General features: G+C 40.0%; 1 protein-coding gene across 4 annotated transcripts in view; it reads left to right on the plus strand.

Moving 5' to 3' along the window:
• The window catches only part of ATXN7 (ataxin 7), a 138,410-nt gene that overhangs the window by 31,382 nt on the left and 82,117 nt on the right, over nucleotides 1-24,911 (plus strand). For all 4 annotated transcript variants that reach the window (XM_039477065.2, XM_074404489.1, XM_074404486.1 and 1 more), the window contains exons 2-4: nucleotides 2,420-2,518; nucleotides 15,733-16,068; nucleotides 16,305-16,373. In XM_039477065.2, coding sequence (XP_039332999.1) covers nucleotides 15,744-16,068; nucleotides 16,305-16,373 — 394 coding nt within the window. In that variant the 5' untranslated portion in view covers nucleotides 2,420-2,518; nucleotides 15,733-15,743. The remainder of the gene's footprint in view (nucleotides 1-2,419; nucleotides 2,519-15,732; nucleotides 16,069-16,304; nucleotides 16,374-24,911) is intronic.

The raw sequence follows: 24,911 nt of genomic DNA on the forward strand, positions 1-24,911 counted from the left end.
GCAGCCTCCACCAAACTAAACCCTCTTCATCTCACTTTCCTGTTCTAAGAAGAAAACATTGAATATCTCAGTTTGTGTTGTGTGTACAGCTTTGACCAAGATGGGAGTAAGTAGTTTGTAGCACCGTAGTACAAGTATGACTTGGCATGAGGTTAAGAATTACATAGTGCTTAGAAAAAAGGGTCAACATAGGCTAGGAAGCTCCTCTAGGAGAGAGATGTCTTCTATAATCTCCTCCCTCCCCTTTAAAACAAAAAAGAGTAAATTATGTTTCAAGTTATGTCTTTTTTCCTTCTCTCCCATTGCTAACTGACCATCATTTAAAGAAATATTTTTAATAAGTATATTTATTGAATGCTTATTGCATAGTTCTTGGATGAATGAAAGGTATCAAGTATAATGATTCTAAGAAAATGTTCTCAGTCTATTTGAAGTGATTTCTTTTTAACAATTTCTTTTTGCAAAACAAAATTACATTGCCATTTAGGCAGTTTGGTGTACTGGAAAGGGAACTAAATATCATCAAAGGCCTGGATTCTGGTTACGGTTTTACACCACTTGTTTGCTAGGTAATCTTGAGCAAATTATGACCTTTCTCAGTCTGTTTCCTCAGTAGTAAAATGGAGCTCATAGTAACAGCTCTTTTGAACACAGGATTATTGGCAGATCAAATGAGAGAATACATGCAAGCATATAATAGATTTTTTCCCCTACTAAAAAAAGGTTCTTGACCCCTATTCTAAGTAGAGAAGCTACTGTTTTTAAATGCTTATTTTTAGTAACTGCAACTATCATTATTCTCTAAGAATCAGATTTCCTATAAAGCATTTTTACAGTATGGAGTAAGTGATGAATTCTTTTAAAATGAAACTATCCTGAAAGAGATTTCATAGTACTCTGAATCTGATGACTAACTTGGATACTTTGGAGAAAAAGCAGCAGTGTCCAGATGGAAAATTGAAAAATGGCTTGACCTGGTGAAATAAGATCAAGTACAGAGTCTAATCTGATGCTGGTGGTGTTCCGCCTTCACCTTCTGTCTACTCTGAAGGAGTCACCATCAGGGTGGTGAATGCTTATCTTGAATGTAACATCTTTATTGACTGTGTCTATCATGGCAATCTGTAATTAGCGTTGAGTGATTTTTGCTTAGCTATAAAGTATTTAGGATCAGAGAAATGCATTTTGGTTCAGGACAGATATGTTAAACAAGAAAACAGCTTTTATTGGAAATAAGGCAGAAAAGGAGCACTAAATGGAAATCAGGAATTTTAAAAAGGAAGGAGACTGGGAAAATTAGAAATCTGAAGAGAAACATCTGGTTTATAAAGATTGTAGGAATTATTTTAAGCATTACTGAATAGCATTTTGAGTGAATAAAATGGACACTTTTAAAAAGTGAGAGGGAAGCAATATGACCTAATAAAGATAAGTCTGAATAAATGTTCAAAACATGGCATAGAATTTTAGCCACTGATTTTCAGAGATGCTTTATTATTATCTTAGGATCTCAGGCCATAGAAATATTTGGGTTACCATCTTAGAGTACATGAAAATAAATAAAAGTTAAGCAAAGCAATGTTATCTCCTCCACATCTTGCTGTATAGCCAGTGAGGATTATAGGGAGAGAAATATATGAGCAGTGAATTTTTCATATGAACTCAGCCTGTCTTGTGCTTTGTACCTTGAAAACATCTGTCCCATAGCTGTGTCATTGCCCATATTTGCTGCTTTTTCTCTTCTGCTGCATGTCAGATTTGAAGACCAGCTTATTTTCTATCTTTGGTTTCTGTAATTCCTTGACTCCTTAACTCATTTGCTCCTCCACAAATTAATTAAAAAGTAGCTACCTTTTACCTGAAATAGGTATGCATACAACTATGGAGATAATGGAGCACATAGTTTCCTTGTGCTTTTTAGGAAGATGGTTTAATTGAATTTTTGTTTCCTGTTGGAAGTATTAAAAATTGCTTTTATAAACTGCTGAGATAAGGACAGCGTGAGCCATCCAAATAATGATCTTACTCAATGTGTATTTTTAAAATCTGTGATTTGACAGGTTTCATAGGAGCAGGCTTTCTGAATCACCATTTTAAAAATTAAGTGGAAACTCATTAGTGGCAAATTACATATAGTGATTTTAAGCCCCAGGAGGCTAACTCTGTGTACATATTGAATAGTCATTTGTTCTTAGTTTATTGTAAATATAGCCAATTAAGTTCATTGTTAAAAAAAAACAAAAAAACAAATTGCATTTGTTATAAAATTGGTAAAATGTCTTGTAATTTAACAGTTTGACATCGCGAAGTGCATATAATAATTTTGGAATATCTGGCAACCCAATGAGATTGTATGTTTCTGATTAGCTTTGTCTATCCACTATTTCATTCATTTGCCTTTTTTCTGTTTTTTTTTTAGATCTGAACAGAATTAAGAAGAACGAGCTTTCACAATTGCAGCAGATGAAGATCCATTGTTAAATCGATCAGGATTTTTGGCCTACCCTCCAAAGAAAAGGTAAAGGGCTCTTCTGATATAGCAAGCGCAGCTGAATAGAGTGCTTCCAATTATAATAGAGTTTGAGTTTTACCACAGGATGATAGTTTTTTAATTGTAAGGCATCTGAGTAAGGTCTTAAATGTTAAATGTGACCCTGAGTATGATCTTAGAGAAATAAAATGACAATGAATTTAGGAGTATGATATTATTATGTGTTTGTTTCTCAACACAAAAACTGCTAGATAACATCTCCTCCAAATTTGTTAAAATTACAGGAAGACTTTAGATACAGAACCCTCCTTCTCTTCCAGTCTATACCCACTTTTTTCTGGGAAATGATCCAAAAGTGTGCTCTTGTTTCTTTCCAGCACCATTCTCCCAGCTCCTGTTTTCTTGTCTTTCCCTGTAATGTAGACCCAGCTGCTTAGGGCAGGGGAGATCCTAAGCAAGATTGTAAAACAGTCAAACGTTTTTCAGGGACACCTTCTAGGCCCAGTGCCTTTGCCCAGGCTGCCAGAGAGCTCTGTGGTAATGAGCAGTCTCCGATCATTACAAAAATAGCAGCCATCATTAATGGAGTTTCTTTTCTTTTTTTTTTTTTTTTTTTTTTTTGAGACAGTGTCTCACTCTGTCACCCAGGCTGGAGTGCAGTGGCGTGATCTTGGCTCACTGCAACCTCCATCTCCTAGGTTAATGTGATTCTTGTGTCTCAGCCTCCTGAGTAGCTGGGACTACATGTGCATACCATTACACCTGGCTAATTTTTGTATTTTTAGTAGAGATGGGGTTTCATCATGTTAGCCAGGCTGGTCTCGAACTCTTGACTTCAGGTGATCCGCCTGCCTTTGGCGTCCCAAAGTGCTGGGATTATAGGCATGAGCCTCCAATGTTTGGCACGTGAATGAAGTTTCTCACTGGATGTGCACCATTGTACGTTTATTGTTTGGGGAGGGTAGTGACGAAGTTTCACATGATATGAAGCAGGAAATTCCTGGAGGAAATTTGATTAAAAAAAAAAAAAAGGCTGAATATAGTGGCTCATGCTTGTAATCCCAGGACTTCGGGAGGCTGAGGTGGAAGGATTGCTTGAGCTCTGGAGTTTGAGAGCAGCCTGGCCAATATAGATAGCTACATCCCCATCTCTACAAAAAAAATTTAAAACTTAGCCAAGCATGTTGGTGCATGCCAGCTACTCAGGAGGCTGCGGTGGAAGGATCGTTTGAGCTCAAGAGCTTGAGGCGAATGATGTTGCTGCTGCTGCACACCAGCCTGAGCAACAGCAAGACCTTATCTTTAAAAAGAAGCAAATAAAAAAAAATTATCTTCTTACTTCTGAAAGGAATGATAGCTTATAAGTTAAGGTGCAGTTTAAGATGAATCATTAAAGAATAAAACAGAACAGAATTGAAACAAGACCAAAGGAGTTTCAGCCCCTGGAATCAATCATCTTACATACTTAGCCAATAAATGTGATGCCACAATCAGGTTTTAGGCAACTGTAGCAAAAATGGTAGCATTTCAGACAACATGTGAAAGATAACGTTTTTACCAATATCAATCTGAAACAGCTTCACAAAATATGTTTTAGTACGGTTTAGATGTTTAAAAGAACAAGAGTTTGGGAAGCTATGAAGTCTTCACCTTATAAACCGTCCCTTAAAATTTTCTGGACTAAAGCTGAAGGGCCATAATGCAGGGATACCTTTCAGTGATCACTGAAGTCATCGCATTGAATGTTGCTCATTGTGTCATGTCTGCAAGGTGCCACAGAAGAGAGAAACAGGCTTTCCTCTATGGTGTCCAGTCACTAACAATGGAGAGGTATTGGGAGAAGTTAGAAGGAAACATGTTTGGCAGAATGCCAGAGGAGCTCCTTAGTGCCTAGTTTATTTATGGAGTTTCCATAAACTAGGAATGGAGATGTGTGCATGGAGATGGTCCCTGGGAGGAAAAGAAGACTAGGAGGTGATTTATATGGAATACAGTGATGACTTGTGCTTTTTTGAATATTATACCAATGAAAAGATTATTATGATGTCAGGAAGTAAATGACCAAGAGGCAGAGAAAGAAGAGGAGTCACAAATTCAAAAGTCTGTAGAGGCCAGAGAGACCAGGGAGGGGAATAAAGTAAGCTAGGTGGAACTGTGAGAAACCATCCAGTCCATGATCTATCTAATGTGGCAACCCCTTCTCAGCATCAACAGATTGTAGGCCTATTATCTGTTCGTTCAACAAAGACCTATTGGATGCCAACCTATGTGCTATGTTCTCTTCTGGGCACTGGGGATAAATTAGTATATTGAAAGGACAAATATCACTGCCACTGAATTGACATTTATTTTGTCTTAAGTAAAAATTGGATATGTTAATCATGTACAGTATATTCTTTTGAAATATGTATTCATTGTGCAGTGGCTTAAATCAAGCTAATTAACTTAGGCATTACTTCTCATGCTTATCATTTTTTGATTGTAGAGCACTTATTTAGTCTCTTTGTAATTTATGAGAATGCTGTACATTGTTATTAACTATAGTAAGCATGTTTTGCAGTTGAGTTCTTGAACTCCTTCTTCCTAACCGAAATTTTGTACCTTTTGACTAACTCTCCCTAAACCCCTTACCTCTATCCTCTGGTAACCACCATTCTATTCCCTGCTTCTATGAATTCAACGTTTTAAGATTCCACATGTAAGTGAGATTGTATGCTGTTTGTCTTTCTGGGCCTGGCTTGTTTCACTTAACATAATATCCTCCAAGTTCACCTATGTTGCTGCAAATGACAAGAGTTCCCTTTAAAAAAAAAAAAAAAAAAATAGAGACAAGGGTCTCTGGCCTAGGCTAGTTTGGAATTCCTGAACCCTCGGCTCAAGTATTCCTCCCACCTTGGCCTTCCAGTGTGCTAGGATTACAGTTGTGAGCTACCACATCTGGCTGGATTTCCTTCTTTTTAAAGATTGAATAGTATTCCATTGTGTGTGTGTATATTACACAGTGGAATATTATTTAGCCATAAAAAGAAAAAAGTATTGATAACATGCTTCAGCATGGATAAAGCTTGAAAACATTTTGTTAAATGAAGGAAACAAAATACAAAAGACCATATATTATGTGGTTCCATTTATATGAAATATTCAGAATAGGCACATCCATAGAGACAGAAAGCAGATGTAGTTTTCGGGAGTTGGGGAGAGAATGTGGGCAGTAACTGCTTAATGAGTACAGGGTTTCCTTTTGGAGTGATGAAAATGTTCTGGAACTATACAGTGATGTTGGATGTACTACATTGTGAATCTATTAAATGTCATTAAATTGTACACTTTAAAATGGTTAAAGGCCTGGTGCAGTGGCTCAAACCTGTAAATCCAGCACTTTGGGAGGCCAAAGCAGGATAGCTACTTGAGTCCAGGAGTTTGAGACCAGCCTGGGCAACATTTGAAACCCCATCTCAGCAAGAAAGCAAAAAAATTAGCTAGGTGTGGTGGCATGTGCCTGTAGTCTGTCTCATCTACTTGGGAGCTGAAGTGGGAAGATCACTGGAGTCTTGGAGGTTGAGGCTGTAGTGAGCCATGATTGCACTAGCTGGATTGCACTTGAGCCTGGACAACAGAGTGAGACCCTGTCTCAAAATAAATAAATAATAATAAAATGATGAAAATGGTGAATTGGCCGGGCGTGGTGGCTCACGCCTGTAATCCAAGCACTTTGGAGGGCAAGGCGGGTGGATCACCCGAGGTCAGGAGTTCAAGACCAGCCTGACGAGCATGGTGAAACCTTGTCTTTATTTAAAAAATTAAAAAAAAAAAAATTAAATTGAAAAAAAGAAAAAGAAAGAAAATGGTGAATGTTATGTGGATTGTATTAAAAAATACAGCATTTAGAAAGAATTTCAGGAATGTGTACTTTATGTCTTGGATGTGAGAAGCTGGTTTAGCTAGAGTGGAGTCTTTGTAAGGGGGAATGGTGGATGCTAAGGGTGGGAAAAGGTTTGGCTAGATATTGACTGGCCAAGGAGTTTAGCAACTGTAAATACAGCACCATATACTCCATGAGGAAGAAGAAAACTCAAAGAGGTTGGTGATCTGGGAATCCCAGCTAAAGATTGGGATTCAAGCAAAGGAAGTGGCCTGTAGTTTTATCAGTCTGTGCCCTTGCTACTCACCTAATAAGAGTTTTGTGACAATGTCACAAAAGTTTCAATATTAGTTTAGAGTTTCTTCTTCTTCTAAAAAAATCCTTATAAAAGGATAATCATCTTTTAAAATAATCATCCTTACTATAAAACTGTTGATAAAAAATCAAAATATTATATAAATAGGTATGTTAATAAAAAGTTCCTTTAAGAATTAAAGCACCATTAATTCTTTACCTCATATGGTACATCCAGAGTAATCTAGATGGTTTTTTGCATAGACTTAGCATCATCATCATCATCATCATCATCATCATCATCACTTTTTCAGAAAAATAAGCACATATTATTCATAGTATTTTGCATGTTTCTTTAAGAAATGTTTATTTTGTCTGTTTTTGTACTTCTTTCTTTTGGACCATTATATTATATGCTATTTTATTTGTAAAAAAAACCCCAAAAGTAGAAAAGTAAAGGCCACATACCTCTGTTAGAGGATGAGTTGTTGTAAAATCTAAGAGTAGCTAACACATACTGAGCACTTAATATGTGCTAGGCACTATTCTGAACATATTAATTTATTGACTTTTTATAAGTTGATGAGGTAGATATTATTGTTACCTTCCTTTTGCAGACAAGCTAACTGAGGTACAGATGAAAAAATTATCCTGCCAACATCCAGAGTTAGGTGGTGGCAGAGATGGGTTCCAGGACCAGCTTCATCTCCAACTCATGGTTCCCATGAGGAATGCTGTGGTTGGTGGTGTCAGATTTTACTTAGGGTTTTTCTTTTTTTTTCAAGAAAAGTCAATCTGGAATTTTTGGTGAAATTTTTCAAGTTTTAATATTGGCTTAAAAATTAGCTTTATTGAGATGTAATTCAAATGCCATAAATTTACTCCTTTAAACTGTACATTGGTTTTTAGTGTATTTACAGTATTGTATAACTGTTTCTTCTATCTAGGTCAAAAACATTTTTAGCACCCACAAAGGAGACCCCATCCCATTCCTAAGCAGTCCTCCATCTTCTCTTCCTTCAGCTCCTAGAAACCACTAATCTGCTCTCTCTCTCTATAGATTTGCCTATTCTGGATAATTTACCTAAATGAAATCATATACTGTGTGACCTATTTGTCTTCTTTCATTTAGCATGATGTTTTCAAGATTCATTCATGTTGGAGCATGATGTATCAGTGCTTCATTCATTTTATAGGTGAATAAATTTTTTTTTTTTTTTTTTTTTTTTTTTTTTTTTTTTGGTGGAGGGGATGGAGTCTCGTTTTGTTGCCCAGGCTGGAGTGCAGTGGCATGATCTTGGCTTACATCAACCTCTGGGTTCAAGCAATTCTCCTGCCTCAGCCTCCTGAGTAGCTGGGACTACAGTCACGTGCCACCATCCTTGGCTAATTTTTTTATGTTTTTAGTAGAGATGGGGTTTCACTGTGTTGGCCAGGCTGGTCTTGAACTCTTGACCTCGTGATCCACCCACCCGGCCTCCCAAAGTGCTGGGATTACAGGCATGAGCCACCGTGCCTGGCAATAATATTCTTTGTATAGATATACCACAGTTTGTTTATTCATTTGTTGATGGACATGTGGGCTTTTGGGAATAATGCTGCTAAAGAGTATTAGTGTACAAGTATCTGTTTGAGATTCTGCTTTCAGTTCTTTTGAGTATATATCTAAAAGTGGAATTGCTGGATCGTATATTAATTCTGTGTTTAACCTTTTGAATAACTACCACTGTTTTCCACAGTGGCTGTACAATTTTACTTTCCTGCCAGCAATGTCTGAGGATTCCAGTTTTTTCATATCCTTGCTAACACTCTTCATTTTCTGTTCTTTTGTTGTTATTGTCGTTTATTACAGCCATCCTAGTGGGTGAGAGGTGGTATCTCTGAATTTGATTTGCATTTTCCTAATGACTAATGACGTTGAACTTCTTTTGTTGCTGTTGTTGTTAATTTACTGAGCTGGAAGAGTTCTTTCTACATTCTAGAGTCAAGTCCCTTATCAGATGTATGATTTGCAAAAATGTGTAGGTTCTGGGGGTTTTCATTTTCTTGGTGGTATCCTTTGAAACACAGAAGTTTAATTTGATGAAGTTGAATTTACCCATTTGGCTCCGTTTTTAAAAAGAAATGACCTGGTAAGTTAAATTCCAGTCTACTAACTGCCCACTTGTGATTGCTGCTCTGCTGCCACTGCCCCAGAAACCTTTAGGAAAAATCCTTATGCTTTTTGAAAACAGCTGTTTTCTGAAGAGATGAAGTGAGCTCTGAAAGGCAGAAAAGGCAGATTTCTTACCAGGAGCAGTTTTGTTTTGGTTCCCCTTTTTCGTTCCTGAAGTTCCTTCAATTAGAACACCTTAATGTAGACATGGAGGCATAGAGTAGGAAGTGGACAGAGGATTAAGGTCTCCAGGTTTTGAAGATTTTATGTTGAACAAAAGAGAATATTGGTTAAAATAAAAAAATAAATTGGTGAATATAAATATTTGCCTTGAGCCATAGATGATGTCCTTTAAAATCAGAATGGCCATGAGAGTGTAGTTAGTAATTGCGTGTTACTAGAAAGAAAGGTTTATGGACCAGTACATCTAGAAGTCATTTGGGGTAAGGTCAGTATAGAGAACTGTATTCATTCATAGTCATTCACACACATTAGTGAAAAATAGTTAAATCTGCAGGCCTTTACCTCTATCAAGAAAAGGAAAGCTTTACTTTGGAGATAGAAAGGAAATGCAAGTTTTTGTAGAACAGTCTCTTTTGAGAAGCAGTACAAACCCAGATAGGCTCCTGCATCACAGCGCAAAGAAGGAACGTGGAAAATGAAGGGTGCTATGTTTGCTGGATCTGTGGCTTTGCTTAGAGCTGGACCTTGGCTGAGGAAGGGAGGAAGAAACATCTGTGTTGTTCCTTCCCTCTTATACTAACACACCTGCAGTGTTAGTCCTTGGGTTCCACCCAAAGGCATTTTGCTGACCAGTTTGGAGACATGGTTAAAACTCATCCTATGGTTGGTGGGAAGGTGGTTTCCGGGTTCCAAATAACACCCTTATTTTGGGAATGCAAACTGTTGATCTCTGGGAGACTAAATGTATGTCTCATTGTCACCTTGATTTCAGAGCATATACTCTTAACTCTAATCCATGAAACCCTGTGTTAAAAAGGTGGGAACGAGTTCCCATGTGCCTTGAGGGTTCAGGAAAGAGTTTGTTAAAGAAATGGAATTTGTGGAAGAACTTTGATTGAACAGTAGGATTTCAGCTATGGGAGGGAAACTGTTACAGATGGAATGACCTATTTGAGTGAAGGCTTGGAAGCTGGTATTTGGATGGGTTTGGGTTAGGGGCATGTTTGAAGTTCTGAATTTGTCATGTGGGCTGGACCATAGTTTACCTGTAGGAGGCAATTGAACACTTTAGAAGTGGTGGAGTTGAGGCAAGGCAGACTGTAGAGGACCTTGAATGCTAGAAGTTTTTATTTACTTCAGTGGGGAGCCCCTAAAAATGTTAGAGTAAACACGAACATGGCTAAAGCCATACTTCAGCAAGATTGATCTGATAGTATAGCATACATAGATTAGAATTAGGGCTTACTATGTGACAAGCATGGTGCCAATAATAATAGCTGACATAGTGTGCTTTTGCATTGTTAATTTCTTAATTTTTCTCATACTCTTATAGATGTAGAAACTGGTACAGAGAGGCTAAGTGATTTTCCCAGAGTTATACAGCTCATAGTGGTAGAAGTGGGATCCAGCCTGGACAGAGAGGCCCTAGAACCCATGCTCTTAATGGCTGAGCCCAAAAAATGGTGATATTTACTGCCACTTCAGTGAAAGCACTGTCAGTGCAAAGGTATAGAGGAAATTATGTGTAACAATGTGTTTAATCTGCAGTTCATGGCAACTGAGGCAGTCAACTTCCTTTTATAGCTGAATATTGGTTCAAATTTTCCATTCTTTGTCTTTTTTTTTTTTTTTTTAAACAGAGTCTTGCTCTGTCATCCAGGCTAGAGCACAGTGGCATGATCTCAGTTCACTGAAGCCTCAGTCTCCCAAACTTAAGCAATCCTCCCACCTCAGCCTCCCAAGTAGCTGGGACTACAGGCACATGCTGCATGTCTGGCTGTTTTTGTTTTTGTTTTAATTAAATTTTTACTAGAGATGATGCCCACTGTGTTGCCCAGACTGATCTCTGACTCCTGGGCCTTGGCCCCTCAAAGTGCGGAGATTACAGGCATCAGTCCATCATGCCCAGACTCCATTCCTTTTCTATAACTAAAAACCTTCTATTTTTAAAAAACTCCTCAGCCTATGGACTTTAAATCAACATTTCAAATCAAGTTTGTCATAAAACTACAAGCCAGTTTGAAATCCTTAGAAATGCTAGGCATTATTAATTAGCTTTTTTGTTATAATTTATTACCTTTAATATGTGTATTTTAAAATTTTCTTCTCTTTTCAAACAATTTACTATTAGTGGTGAATGTTTCTTTGGGAGAATTCATATGTACATGCACACATATGATTAAGAAAACTTAAAAAATTCAAGGCTTTGATATATTTAGCAAGTGATACATTTTACTGTAGAATGAGTATGTGTACAGGTTAAGTTTTCAAAAAGCTATTTATGTCTTTAAGTCCTCACTGTTGCAACTGTCATTATTCCTAATTTTGCACTTGACGGCTGTCAATTCCAGCCACTGAGCTGATGAATTCAATTTACTCTTTCACTGTTCTCCCTCTACTGGAATACTGATATTCATGACAAACTGTAAGGTATTTCACTAGAAGGAGCACAGTTAAGGAAAGGCTTGCCCTTGTGCAGAATACTGCCATGGCTCTCTTTGGAGAAGAAAGAAGGAAAGGAAAAGATTTGGTCAGAGGAGTGAGAGAGGATTTGAACAAAGGCTCAGCCAATTTTAGGAGGATATGAAGAAACCAAAGCCAACACAATCCTAATTTAGTGGATCTGAGTTTCTTGTTACTGAAATGACTTCAGTTCTTTGGGGTTGATAATGGAGAATCTCTGTTACAAACCCTGTAATTTACGCAGATAAATATACTGTAGTTACTGTTTTTCAAGTTTATTAAAATGTTGTATTGGGACTGGTGGTTTTTTTCCAATTAAAAAATGGTTGTGTAGGATCTTGTATCTTAGAAATGTTTTGGGTAGTTTTAGCCTTTTTACATTAAACTGGATTTAATGTTGGAAAGGTCAACCTTTTTGATTTTTGGTTTGTGATACCTTTGGCCTTTGAACAAAACATTTTATGAGTGCAAAGAATCCTTTTTGTAAAGAGAGACTTACTACTCTTGGCATCTACTGAGAACATCCCTAAATTTGGATGATGAGATAAGATCACATTTTAAATGTATCGTTGGAAGAAATGAAATGCACAAAATTTGCAGTACTTCACCTTTGACAGCCCAGTTCTTAAGCCATATACGATCTAGTTGGTGGTAACAGCTTTTTTCCACAAGAGTGTTATGATGAATTGTTTCCCCTTCTTCCTACTTTTTTCACATACTCAGTGAAATTACTATCTTGTGTTTACCCTGGTGCCTAGTAGAGTGCCTGGTCTGTAGCAGGCAATCAGGAATTGTTGGATAAATCGAATGCTCATTAATCAAGCCTTATAAAATGAGTATTACTTCAGTGTGAAGACAGTGAAGTTCCATAGTTACGAGGCATCCTCAGAAATGCACTGGCGGAAGCACTGAGTGATATTATACAGGCAGAGTACTATATTAAAATAACACATTAAATGAATGTAAATTGTATTGGCTTGGTGTGGTGGCTCCTGCCTGTAATCCTAACACTTAGGGAGGCCAAGGCAGGACTACTTGAGCTCAGGAATTTGAGACCAGCCTGGGCAACATAGTGAGACCTCGTCATCTACACACACACACACACACACACACACTTTATATATATTTATATTCTTGTATATATGTATTTATATATATAAATACATTTATATATAAATATTCTTAAATTTGGTGGTATGGGAAGGGGATTATCTAGGTAAGAGGTCATCAAGTTCTTTACTGTGGGGCTGTAGGTAATAAAAGTAAGACTGGCTTTCTGTTGTATTCTTGCTTATCAACAGTGTGCTTTTCATAAATAACACTTTTTAAAGTTGCCAAAATGCATATATCAAATGCACTGTCTCAGCTTGTAGTTTTGACTTTTTCTGGTGACTCATTCCAACTTTAAGGAAACCTCTAACAGCTATGGATATCAGAACATTTCTAGGAGGTTAGGACTTTTTTATGGATGAAGAAAGAGTGGGTAAAATGAATTGGCTGCAGCAAAAGAGAACTGGATGGAGCAGTGCCATGAATTGTTCATCAGTCTCTTGTCCCCATATCCTCTTCAGTTTGATAGTAAGTTTCCTAAAGGAGCTCAGTTTGATATAAGACACTTATTTATAGTGCTTATTTATGAGATTTGTCAATAATTGGTAGCTGCTATTAGTTTTGAGTATTGAGGTACTCAATAATCGGTAGCTGCTATTTAGTAATAATTTCCCTTAATAACTATCATAATGCCAAGAGGATACTTAATTTTTTCATTTTAAGCCCTGTTGTGTTTTCTTTATGAAACCAATCAAAAACTTTGAAGAAGAAAGAGGTATCAAGCAGGAATTGGGAAAGAAGTTGAACTCTAAATTGCTATGTTGATCCCCATTGGCTACAAGACATATTAATTAATGAATCTTGAAATAGTTTCACATGAAAAAGAGGAAAATCAAACAATGTCTTGAGGAAGTAGGACCATACTTTATGTTTGCCATTCTCCTTATTTTTGTTCTCACTCTGCACTTTCAGGAATATGAAGAGCTGTACTCAACAAGCAAGCTCTCTTCGTTATCTATGTGGCTTGGTGGCTGCAAGCTTTTCTTTTCAATGGAAGCTTCAAATGCCATTAAAATACAAATTTTTATTTTTCTTAAATGTAGAATTTCAAAATTCCAAGTAATTAATAAATTATGTACTTCAGGAGAACAGAGAAGTTGAGTGTTTACATATAATTACTCGGATATTACAGTGATTTGGAATGAATGAAAAATTGAAAATCTGCACAAAGGTCATCTAAGCTATGTTAAAAGTTAGGAGGGAACTCGATTCCTGTCAAGGGAATTATATGTTTTACCCCTGTGCATTTTTCTCATTGATAGTCTTATGGAGGAAGTTAATGCTTTAGAAATGATTTTTAAAATTAAATCTTTCCAATCATTTCTACTATTTTGGATATTTTGATAAGAACAGGAAGTAAACATGGTTTCACTTTTTGGATTTTTTTCCGGGAAAAAATTTGCAGACATTTCTAAATCTTTCTAAAATAAAAATATGTATTATTTATGTGTGTGTGGGCGCGCGCGCGCGCCTTTAAATTGTGAACCCCAAATAAACCCGCTCTACTAGTTCCACCTTATATTTGAGTTGCAGTAACATTTCTTTATTAATTTTTATGCTTATGTAAACTTTTTTGTGTTTCTGCAAGTTGGACCAACAAGTTGGCCACCTCTGTCACACCAGATGTTTGAGGTGAAAAAAAAGAAAAAAGAAAAAAATAATTCCACTTCCTCCCCATCTCTGACACACGTTACAGGAGTGCTGATACTACTGCAGTGTAAAACATGCTGATTAGAATCATTGTTTTTGTCTGAGGCTTCAATTTTTCACATCAATTTCATATAATAGTAATAATATTAACACAATTGAAAATGGTGTGGTCTGCTACTGTTTCAAGTATTCTGAATGCTTTAGGTCGTTAAGTAGCCTTTTATTTTCCCATCTGTAGCCTATCACTAAGCAAATGTTGTGTGTGTTGGGGAGGGGTGCTACGTTTTGTGGGCCAATGCTTAATTTACCGAACAAAATTTAACCGAAAACAGTATTTTCTAAACATGTTTTGTAGCAATTCCTTATATTCCACTAATCCCTGGTGTCTCGTCCTGCCCAAGAAAAGACAAGCAGAAAGAGGGAAGCACTAATAACTCGAGTTAAAAATGAATCAGATTTTTATTTTTGGGGTGAATAAATCACTTCCAGGACCAATGGAAGCCCGAAAATTGGGGTGGTGCCTCTAAAACATGGAGACGAATTAAACCTCTCGGTTTGTTTCACTCTCCTCCATTCCCTCTCACACTGATCTCATGGTCTCTCTTTGATGGACGAGGTCAAGTTCCCCGGGCGCACAACTGTGACTTCCAGTTGCGGGTCGGGGGCACACGTGTGGGCAGCGCGGCGCGCACGGGGTACTTCGTCCCGACACCTGGGCTGACACCTGGGCGGCACTTCGTTACCAGCCCAAGGTTCTCTGCGTGCCCAGCGTCTGCTTGGCGGCGGCTTCCCATTCACGCTTTTGACAACTGCGCGGCCGTCCCCAAGCCGAGGGCAAAGTGCCCCCTGCACCAGCCTCTCCAACGCTGCCCTGGGGCCAGCCGGCCGACTCCTCCATAGGTGGTTGCATTTCCGACTTCGCCCTGGCTCCACTCCGGGGGCTTGACGTGCAAACTTCGCCGGAGCGAGCTAAGAGGGAGGGACCGGCAAGTGGGAGGAGGCGGCGGGAGGCGCCTCCGCTTAAGGGAGCCGGCCGGGCGCCGCCGCTCGGACTGACGGGCGGACGGAAGGAAGGAGCGGGGCAGCCGGGCCGGGCCCGGGGATGCGAGCGTCCGCCGGGTGGGCAGCCGGAGGACCTGGGGTGCGGCTCGGGCTTCCCCGCACGGGCTGCTGTGGTGGGGCGGTGGGCTGGAGCGGGGCCGCTCTGGCGCCGGCCTCCGCGTCGGGTCCCCTGGGCAGAGGCAAGCAGGGGACCCAGCGCCGCGGTGGCGGGCCGCGGGCCGCCGGTCCCCTCCCTCCGGGGGCCGCAAGAGTCGAAAGCGAAAGCTAGTCCGCTCCGCGGACTTTGCGCCCAGGCCTGAGGGTGGCCGCGAGGAGGCGGGCTCAGGGGGTTGGGCGGCTGGGGGGCGCTGTCAGCGCGCCCCACCCGGTCCGCGGGCCACGCACGCCGCCGGAACTCCCCGGCGCCTCCTTAAAAAGCGTCCCCCGCGCGACTCTTTTCCCCCTTTTTTTGTTACATTGTAGGAGCGGAAAGAATGTCGGAGCGGGCCGCGGATGACGTCAGGGGGGAGCCGCGCCGCGCGGCGGCGGCGGGCGGAGCAGCGGCCACGGCCGCTCGGCAGCAGCAGCAGCAGCAGCAGCAGCCTCAGCAGCCTCCGCAGCCTCCGCAGCCCCAGCGGCAGCAGTCGCCGCCGCCGCCGCGGCGCCCACGGCCGGAGGACGGCGGGCTCGGCGCCGCCTCCACCTCGGCCGCCGCAATGGCGACGGTCGGGGAGCGCAGGCCCCTGCCCAGTCCTGAAGTGATGCTGGGACAGTCGTGGAATCTGTGGGTTGAGGCTTCCAAACTTCCTGGGAAGGACGGTGAGTGTCCACGCCCTCTTCCCCTCTTCACTCCCCAGCCCGCGACCCCTTCCTCCACCTCACCTCCCCCTCGCACCCGTCCTGTGACCCGCCCCCTCGAGGGGCCAAGATGCTATCGTTCGCTGGGTTGCGGAACGCGGAGGTGCCCACACCTACCCTGTGCGTGCGTGAGCGTGCGTCACACTCCCAGCCACTGACCTGCCTCTCCCCTCCTCCTGTGTGTGTATATCTCCTAGGGACAGAATTGGACGAAAGTTTCAAGGAGTTTGGGAAAAACCGCGAAGTCATGGGGCTCTGTCGGGAAGGTGAGTCCAGACCCCCTGATGGAGTTTGTGCAAACCCCTGGGAAGTTTCCTGGACGCTTCACCCGGGCCGGGAACTTCAGCCCACGACACCGACTTCCCCCGTGCCTGTAATGATGCTGCCTGAGGAGAGGAGGGAGGGAGAGAGCAGAGTGCTGCGAAAGTCTGGTTTGGGGCCCTCCTGTAATATGGAGCGTCCGGAATCCTTCTGTGGCCAGGCAGGAGCAGCATTTTTGGTGGTGAGCACTGGGAACCGGTGGGAAGTTTAACTTACATCTCTGCAGTTCTGACCCCCTTACGGAGAAACACGAATAGAGGAAGGATTTCTTAGCTTTAAAACATTTCCACAAATGCTTAGGGGATATTTTCTGTTGGCAGGCAAAGCGAATTTTGAACTTAAAGACGATGCTTTACCTATTTAGTCTTAATTTCTGTGGGAGTTAAGGTACAAGTTGAGGATGCTACAAAAAGATCGTCGTAACCCAGAGTGCAATTGGTCAATTTTTTTGTGAGCCGCCAAGATCAGGGGGGAAAGAAAGCCAGAACTTAATTTGGTAAAACAAGCCTCTACTACCCGTAGTTAGTGAAATCAGGGTCTAATTACTGGTTAGTTTTAAACTGTTTGATAAAAAGATACTCTAGGGAAATAGCTATAGCTAAGGGTATGCCTCCAAATGAAAGTCAGGCCAGGTATCTGGAAACTGTCAGACTTTTCCTTGAGATTTTCTTTTTCTTTGAATGGTCAGCTTTCTCTAATACGTGCACTGGGCCTGGGCATACCGTGGTGAGAAAGGAATTCTGAAGTCCAGTGAACTTTGGGTTCAGTTTCAAGTTATTTTTTCGGTGAGTTAGGACAAGGCTTTGAGTGAGGTTTGGAATACTGAGTTTATAGTCCCCAAATGCAATTTTCTCTCTCACTTGTAGCCATTTAATTTGGCAGAATTTTTGTCTATGGTCAAAGAATAGGTAGAACTTTGGCAACTGTTTGCACAAAAGGCCTTAGTTTGCCCATTGTTACTGTCTTCACATTTCCTTCTTGTTTTTCACACCTGCTTTTTCTTCACTTAATTCTGTTTAGTTTTTTTCTGAATTGGCCGCTTGTTGGCATCTTCGCACTGGGAGGAAGAGTAATACCAGTGACAGCTTGATGAGAGCGTCCTGTTGGAACAGATTATAGAACAACTTAGTCGATTTTTAAAATGAGAATTGCTGTTTGAGGGTAAAGGAAAGCGAGGGAAAGCACAGGATTTGTTGATGATGTTGCAATAGGAAAAATCAGTTGCTAGTCCGGTTTTAGTGTTGAATTGGCAACCTGCCTGGGCTTAAAAAATTAAAATCACTAGGTAGCAACTCGCATAGGAAGCAGTTGGTGTATAGCTTTAGAGGACCTGACCCACTCTTGTTCCTAGTTTTCATTCTCTGGGTGTGGATAATTTCCCATAAAGGGTTTCTAAATCTGTGTGAAAACAAGATTCTAATTGTCAATAATTCTGCTGTAAAGGATGAGTTAAGCGTATTAATGTTTCACTGGGTGTTGTGATCTGGACAGGGATCCAACCAGATTAAGGGGACTGTACCTAATTTTTGCTGTACGTGTTATTTCCCGTGGAGATGCATTTATCAGCAGGTTTTCCAGGAAGATCGAAGGCCTTAAACTACCTGCTTGAGGTACAAAGGGGACATGGATCTTGTTAGTGTTTTTTAAGGGTTCCCTTCCTTCCCCTTTTAAAGCTGCTCTAACCATTTAGAGGATGCTGTAGCTATCAGGCCACTTGAAACTTAGACGTGTTTCTGAGTGGAGACTGAAGTTTTAAATTCAGTCAGTTGTTCATTTGTTTGTGATGTGTTGTGGATTTTCTGGGGATGTTTTAAAATCTAAGCTTGAGTATGTCCAGCACTCACTCAGTGGACCTTTATGTTCTCCTTGCAGGCCATTACAGGCTGCTTCAGAAATGAAAATGTTTAATATTATCAAAACTAATTAGATCATTGTTCATTGTCTGGTTAAGATTATCTGCTACCAAGAAAAGATGTTTGAAGGAAAATTCATACTGATTTCTCTGGTTAAATTGAAGAAATATATAAATATGTAGATAAATTGATCGTGTGAACGAATCGCTGGAAGTCAGAAACGCGTTTTTTTTGTTTGTTTCTTTGTTTGTTTGTTTCTTTGTTTTGAGACAAGTCTCACTCTGTCCCCCAGGCCGGAGTGCAGTGGGAAGTTTTCAGTTCATTGTAGCCTCTGCCTCCTGGATTGAAGCGATTCTCTGGCCTCAGCCTCTGGAGTAGCTGGGATTACAGACACATACCACCACACCTGGTTAATTTTTGTATTTTTAATAGAGATGGAGTTTTACCATATTGGCCAGTCTGGTCTCGAACTCCTGACCTCAGGTGATCCGCTAGCCTTGGCTTCCCTGAAGTGCTGGGGTAACAGGTATGAGCCACCACCCCTGCCAGAAACTCCTCATCTTGAACGATCTCTAGGAACATGCGCTTGACTTGAATTCTCTAATTTGCAATTTTGGGCCTATGGTTTAGAAAGCCTGGGTGTGAGAGAAAACTGCTTGACCTTGCAGTTAGTTATTTCATCTTTCTGAATATACTTTCCCTCTTTAGAAGGTAATACTATCTAATTCTCAAAGTTGTTGTAGGAGTTGAAATTTAATTAGATAACATGTGAATGACTCAGTACCCACTAATTTCTTTTAACTCTTTATACTGCTGATAATCTTAAGCCCGACTTCTTAATTCTGTGTTTCTAAGTATGGTGTTTTTAAATCTGTGACCTTTGAATACACTTCAGAGGGTCGTAGTTTCCCTGAAATGGTATGCAGAATAAAATATGTCAGTTTTCTAGGGTAGGTGTTCACAGCTTCTCTTAGATTCTCAAAAGGATCATTTACACATCCCCACCCCTAAAATTCAAAACTGCTAAGCTAGGCTCTCCTTTTTTTCTTTTTACTTTTTCCTCTTGTAACTTACTTTGACCAACTCCTTTCAGGCAAGACTACCCAAGGGTTAATGCTGTGGCAGAAGGTTGGAACTCTTGATTTAGATAGAGGGAAATTATTTATGGTTAGGTAGTTTATCATCCCTCTTCTGCCATTTAGCACAAGTAGGCAAATGTTAAGACAAAATTTGATTATCGTTCAGATGTCAACCTATTTTTCGTTTGCATTTTTGTATTTGTATTGCCTTATCCTACTCTGTAATTTGTATTGCTAGTTGTTAGTGTGATTAATTTTGGTGGGAAGAAATTGGTAATACATTTTGACTTTCTGTTGTTGTTGTTGAGACAGACTCACTCTGTTGCCCAGGCTGGAGTGCAGTGGAGCTGGCACGATCTCAGCTCACTGAAACCTCTGCCTCCCAGGTTCAGCAATTCTCCTACCTCAGCCTCCGGAGTAGCTGGTACCTGTCACCACTCCTGGCTAATTTTTGTTTTTTCAGTTGCGATGGGTTTCACCATGCTGGCCAGGCTGATCTTGAACTCCGATTCACCCACCTCGACCTCCCAGAGTGCCGGAATTACAGTTGTGAGCCACTGCGCCCTGTTGACTTTTTTGAAATGACTAAACTAAAAAGACAAATTACCTTTTTTTCCCCACAAGGTGATTTGTGAAATTCTGGACTTCCACAAATTTTGGATTTGTGAAATTTAACAAAATTATGTTTAGATTAAGTTAACTGGCATAAATAACTGATTAGGATTTCTGTATTAGTGCCTGAATGTTTAGAGAGCCTTAAACAATAAAAACTTTAAATTCCTTAGTTTGACAGCAGATGTTACAAACTATATGGTGTCATTGAGGAATCAACATGGAATTGGAAAAATGACATCTTTGGGAAGCTGCCCATAACTTGTCTAAATGTTGTATGGTATTAAGGTACCCTGTACTTTTTCTTTCTGCACTTTTAAGTGTCAGCATTTGAAACTCTGCATTTTATGTGATGACTTCTTGTTTAGGGAGTAAGATCCCTGAGGGCAAGGGCGTTGTTGGTGAAGGCATATTCAGCTCCAGCACATCCTTGTGCTCAGTAAATATTTGCCCCCAAAATGAATGAGTAGTGAAGATTGAACTGAGTTACTCTACTGTAAGTGGTTCAGATCACCAATTTTTCATTGTATTGTGACTCTAAAGGAAGGTAGTATTCTGTGTGTGTTTGGGGGGTGGTGGGGGTGTTGTTTTATAGCCCAAGAGGAGGCCAGAAGCTTTCAGCACTTTTTGTTACTCTGTCCTGACTGGATTTAGTGCTCCATTTACACTTACCAGAAAGTGTGCAGACAGGACATAACCTCTCTTATCTCTGATATTTAGGCAAGGAAGTAGAATGGCAACCCAGTCGGATGTCCACACTTGATGACAGGTGATTTCCTTGTTGTAATTAGACAAGGATTGTGATTGAGCCTGGAGCAAGATGGAAAAGTTTGTGGTTGGCTCCTGTAGGCAACTAGATTTCAAAAAACAAAAACAAAAACAAGCTTGCTAGAGAGTTGGGTAGTCTCAGTAAACAGACTGAGTAAACACAATACCACCTTTTTTCTTTCCTAGGGGAAAACAATGGTTCATGGTTAATTAATGGAAAACAAATAGGTGTTTTTGAAGTATTTTACTGTTAAATGCATTACATTGTAGGTACAATGCCCTCTTGCTGAAGTAGAGAACATTTCTATTTTTCTCTAGGGTTTCTCTTATCTGCTTTTCTCCTCAGCTGTTTCTTACGGACAATTTGAAACATAAGAAAGTAGAGAAAATATTTTAATGCTTCTCCTTGTATCCATCACAGAGTTTCAGCAACTAATGAGTCATATCCCAATCTTGCTTCATCTCTGCCCTGGTCCCCACAATGAATTATTTTGAAGCATATTATTTCTTTTGTTTTTCTTTTTCTGCTTACATGGACTTCAACTAATTTCCTGCAAAACGGAGCCTTTTTGTGTTCTGCATCTTTTTTTTTCAGGCAAGTCAGGCTACCACTTCTGATCCTGTCTGTGGGCTTGTAAGGATTCTGCAGATGGCAATACTTGCAGTCTGCTTATATCTTACATGGAGATCTAAACCAAGCCTCAGACAGGAATCGGTAAAAATCCAAGTTCCCTTCCTCAGCATCACGTGGTGCTTGTTGAACATTAATGCACATGTAAGGAGCAATCAGGTGATTTGGTTACAGATCGCCCACACTTAAGAAACACCTCCATAGATGAAAATCAGCGTTATCATGACAGTGGACAGTGTCCTTGTTGACAGATCCTGTGCTCGACTCCTCACCTATTAACCCATAGGTGAAGGAGCCCTGGAGACCCAGAAAGACCCTCCTGTAGCAGGGAGTTTTCTCCAGTTGCAGCCTGTGGTCCAGATCTTGCCTGCATGGTTTTTGCATTGCATTGGTTGAAATAAAAACTCAAAAGATTTCATAAAATGTGAAAATTATATGAGATTTGGATGTCAGTGTCCATAGTAAATTTTACTGAAACGTGGCCACGGGCATTCATTTACTTGTGCGTGGCTGCTTGCTGCATACAATGATCAGCAGAATTGACTACACACAACAAAGACCATATGACCCACCAAACCCAAAGCATTTACTGTCTGGTTCTTTACAGGAAAAGTTTGCTGACCCACTGCTCTAATGAGTTCCTTAGATGATAAAAGAAAACTCATTCTTCAGAATTGCAGAATGCGGTCTTATTAAATATTCTTGAACTGTCTATTTTGAAGGGGAGAGTCTTCAAAATAATAAAATCCATTAGTCTTAAACCAAGACTTCACTTAGTATTAAAGAAACTTGTTGAGTTAGAAGGAAATAATGGAGAGAAGAAATGGTTTCACATAAGAAGGCTGCTGTGTTTGTCCACTTTTATCATTCACTGTCACTTTTTTATGGCATATACCTGTTTGGGAGCAGTTCATATACAGAGCCTGAATAGAGCTGTTATTGCCCCAGCTTCCAAGAGCCGTGGACCATGAGAATGGTGTTCGAGTTCTTTTAAGCCCCTCGTGGTGCGTAAATATTCAAGAGAAAGAGTCCAGAACTTTCGTGGAATTTCCATTCAAAATCTCCAGAATCTCTTCTCTTGAGCTGACTTAGAGAAGCTGAAGCCTTGTTATAGGTCTTAGGAAGTACAGAAGAATTCACTGGGAAACAGATCTGCATTTTGATTGGAGAAGAGGACAGACAGTATTTTTTAGGCCCCATATCTTTAAAATTTTGTGCTTATTGGAGAATGTAAAACCTTGCACAATCCATGCTGAATTTCTGAACCCTCATACTTCACAGTACATGGAAACTGTGCACATGATTTCATGTGAACAGTAGGATGGAGTTCCCAAGCTGTATCCAGTTTACAGTTTTGATTGGTTCTTGTAAACCCTGATCTCAGGAGGGAAGTATGAGGTATTTATGAATCACAATCCTAGGATCTAGGTATCACCATTATCTCCATTTTTACAGATGAGGAAACTCTACGGCTCAGAAAAGTGAGGTAACTTGCTAAGATCACAAAGCATAAGAGGCCCTTTAATCCAGATCTGTCTAACTCCACAGCTCACATGCTTAACCATTCCGCTGTGCTGAGGCCTTTCCAGAATGTACACGGCTTTTCATGAGTTTGAGCAGGTCACCCTAACCTTTGTTTTTCTTATTCTTGTTTAGAATGACTGACTTTTACCAAAAACCATTTTTTTAAGTAAAAATATCAGAGTCTTTGCTGTGCCTTACAACAGTCGATATGTTGTATTTAGTTGTTCTTTCATAAATTTTTTTCTTTGAGGGGGAGGGGTAGTATCTGCAGTTTGCATTAGAAGTAATTGGCTTTTTAAAAAAAGGTTAAATGAAAGCTAAGGTTGCAGCAGATAGCAAACACAATCATCTGGGATTTGTGTCATTAAAAAAATTCTTTAGAAAGGGAGAAGTGGATTTTCACTATTTAGCATTTCATTGCAAGATTACTCTTAGTCACATTGATACTCAAAGTTTTTATGGCATTATTTCTAATAAATGTGCCCCTCTGATTATTAAAGTTTTTTTTGATTGAAGTTCTAAGTAGAAAAAGAAGCCTGTTAGTAGACTTAGCAGTTGGAGTTACTGTACTTTTGAGAAAAAGGCAGAGGGTTACATTTATATTCATCTTGTACAGCAGGGATTATAATAAATGAGCAAAAGGGGGAGAATGGTTTTTGCATTTCAGCCCCTCATAGTGTAAAACTAGATTAAGTATTCTTGTTCTTTTTTGTAATGAAGACTCTGCTAACATGAAATGCTTTTTCTTTTATATGTAAGCATATGGCAAGAAAAAAGTATTAGTTCATTATCAGTTAGATTCACAATCTTAAAACAGAAACTATTTCCCTCCCAGGTTATACAGATGTTTTCCATAATCCTGAACTCTAGTCTTGGAATAGAAAAAAAAGGTAATGCTTTTAACTAGTGGTCCGTAGGCTTTATGTTTCAAACAAGAAAGTTTCAGAAATAATTTGGGAATTCCAGGCATATGGTTGTCTGCAATTTATATGTACTCACTCTCAAAAAAGTATGAGAACATGGTTTTGGAATAAAGGACAGTCCTTTAAGTGTGGGAAAGTTTCACTTTAGGAAAGACTTATTACATTGTCATTATTTTTTTCATTTCATTATGGTCTTCTCAGAGAGATTATCTGTTTTGGTGTTTGAGAACCATAGCTTTAAATCATTATTTCCAAAACTGTGCTCCAGGGAACCCTGTTTCTTTGTGCTGTTAGTTGGTGTTATGCAGAAAAGAGGTTCCAAATGGTAAGTTTGTAGAAGTCAGCTTTACACAGAGGCAGTTTTGGGAACTCCAATTCTAGAATTAAGCCTGGGTTCAAATCTAAGCTCTAGTAGGTGAGCAATTTGAAGGAAATTGCATAGCTTTACTGAACCTCACTTGACTCAGGTGTAAAATGAGAATAATGGTAGTAACTAATAGGGGTTGGGAGGATTAAATGATATAATGAAGGTTATCAGTAATGAAAGCACAGTGTCACAAGCATGCCTGTAATCAAGTCCTCAGCCATGATTGTCAAAGGAGCAGTAGAAGGTGAAATGCCAGTTTTGCTTTATCAGGCAAGGTATACACAGTGAGAGGAAACTCTTGCATGCTTAGGATGACAGAGTGTAGCAAATGAACCCCAGTTTTTTTCTTTTTCTTTCTTTGAGACAAGGTCTTGCTGTATTGCCCAGGCTAAAGAGCAGTGGTATGATCCATGGCTTATTGCAGCCTTGACTTCCTGGGCTCAAGCAGTCCTTCCATCTCAGCCTCCTGAGTAGTTGGGGCCACAGGTGCACATGGCTATGCCTGGCTAATTTTTGTATTTTCTTTGTTGAGATGGGGTTTCACCATGTTGCCCAGGCTGGTGTCAAACTTCTGAGCTCAAGAAATCCTCCCATCTCAGCCTCCCAAAGTGTTGGGATTATAGGCATGAGCTGTCATGCCCGAACCCCAGTTTCATGCCTTCTTGTACTCTAGTAAAAATGGGAAGTGGGAGGTGACAATTGTTAGTTCCTCCTTCAGCCATCTCT

This window comes from Saimiri boliviensis, chromosome 8 (assembly GCF_048565385.1).
Source record: "Saimiri boliviensis isolate mSaiBol1 chromosome 8, mSaiBol1.pri, whole genome shotgun sequence".
NCBI classification, from domain to species: domain Eukaryota; kingdom Metazoa; phylum Chordata; class Mammalia; order Primates; family Cebidae; genus Saimiri; species Saimiri boliviensis.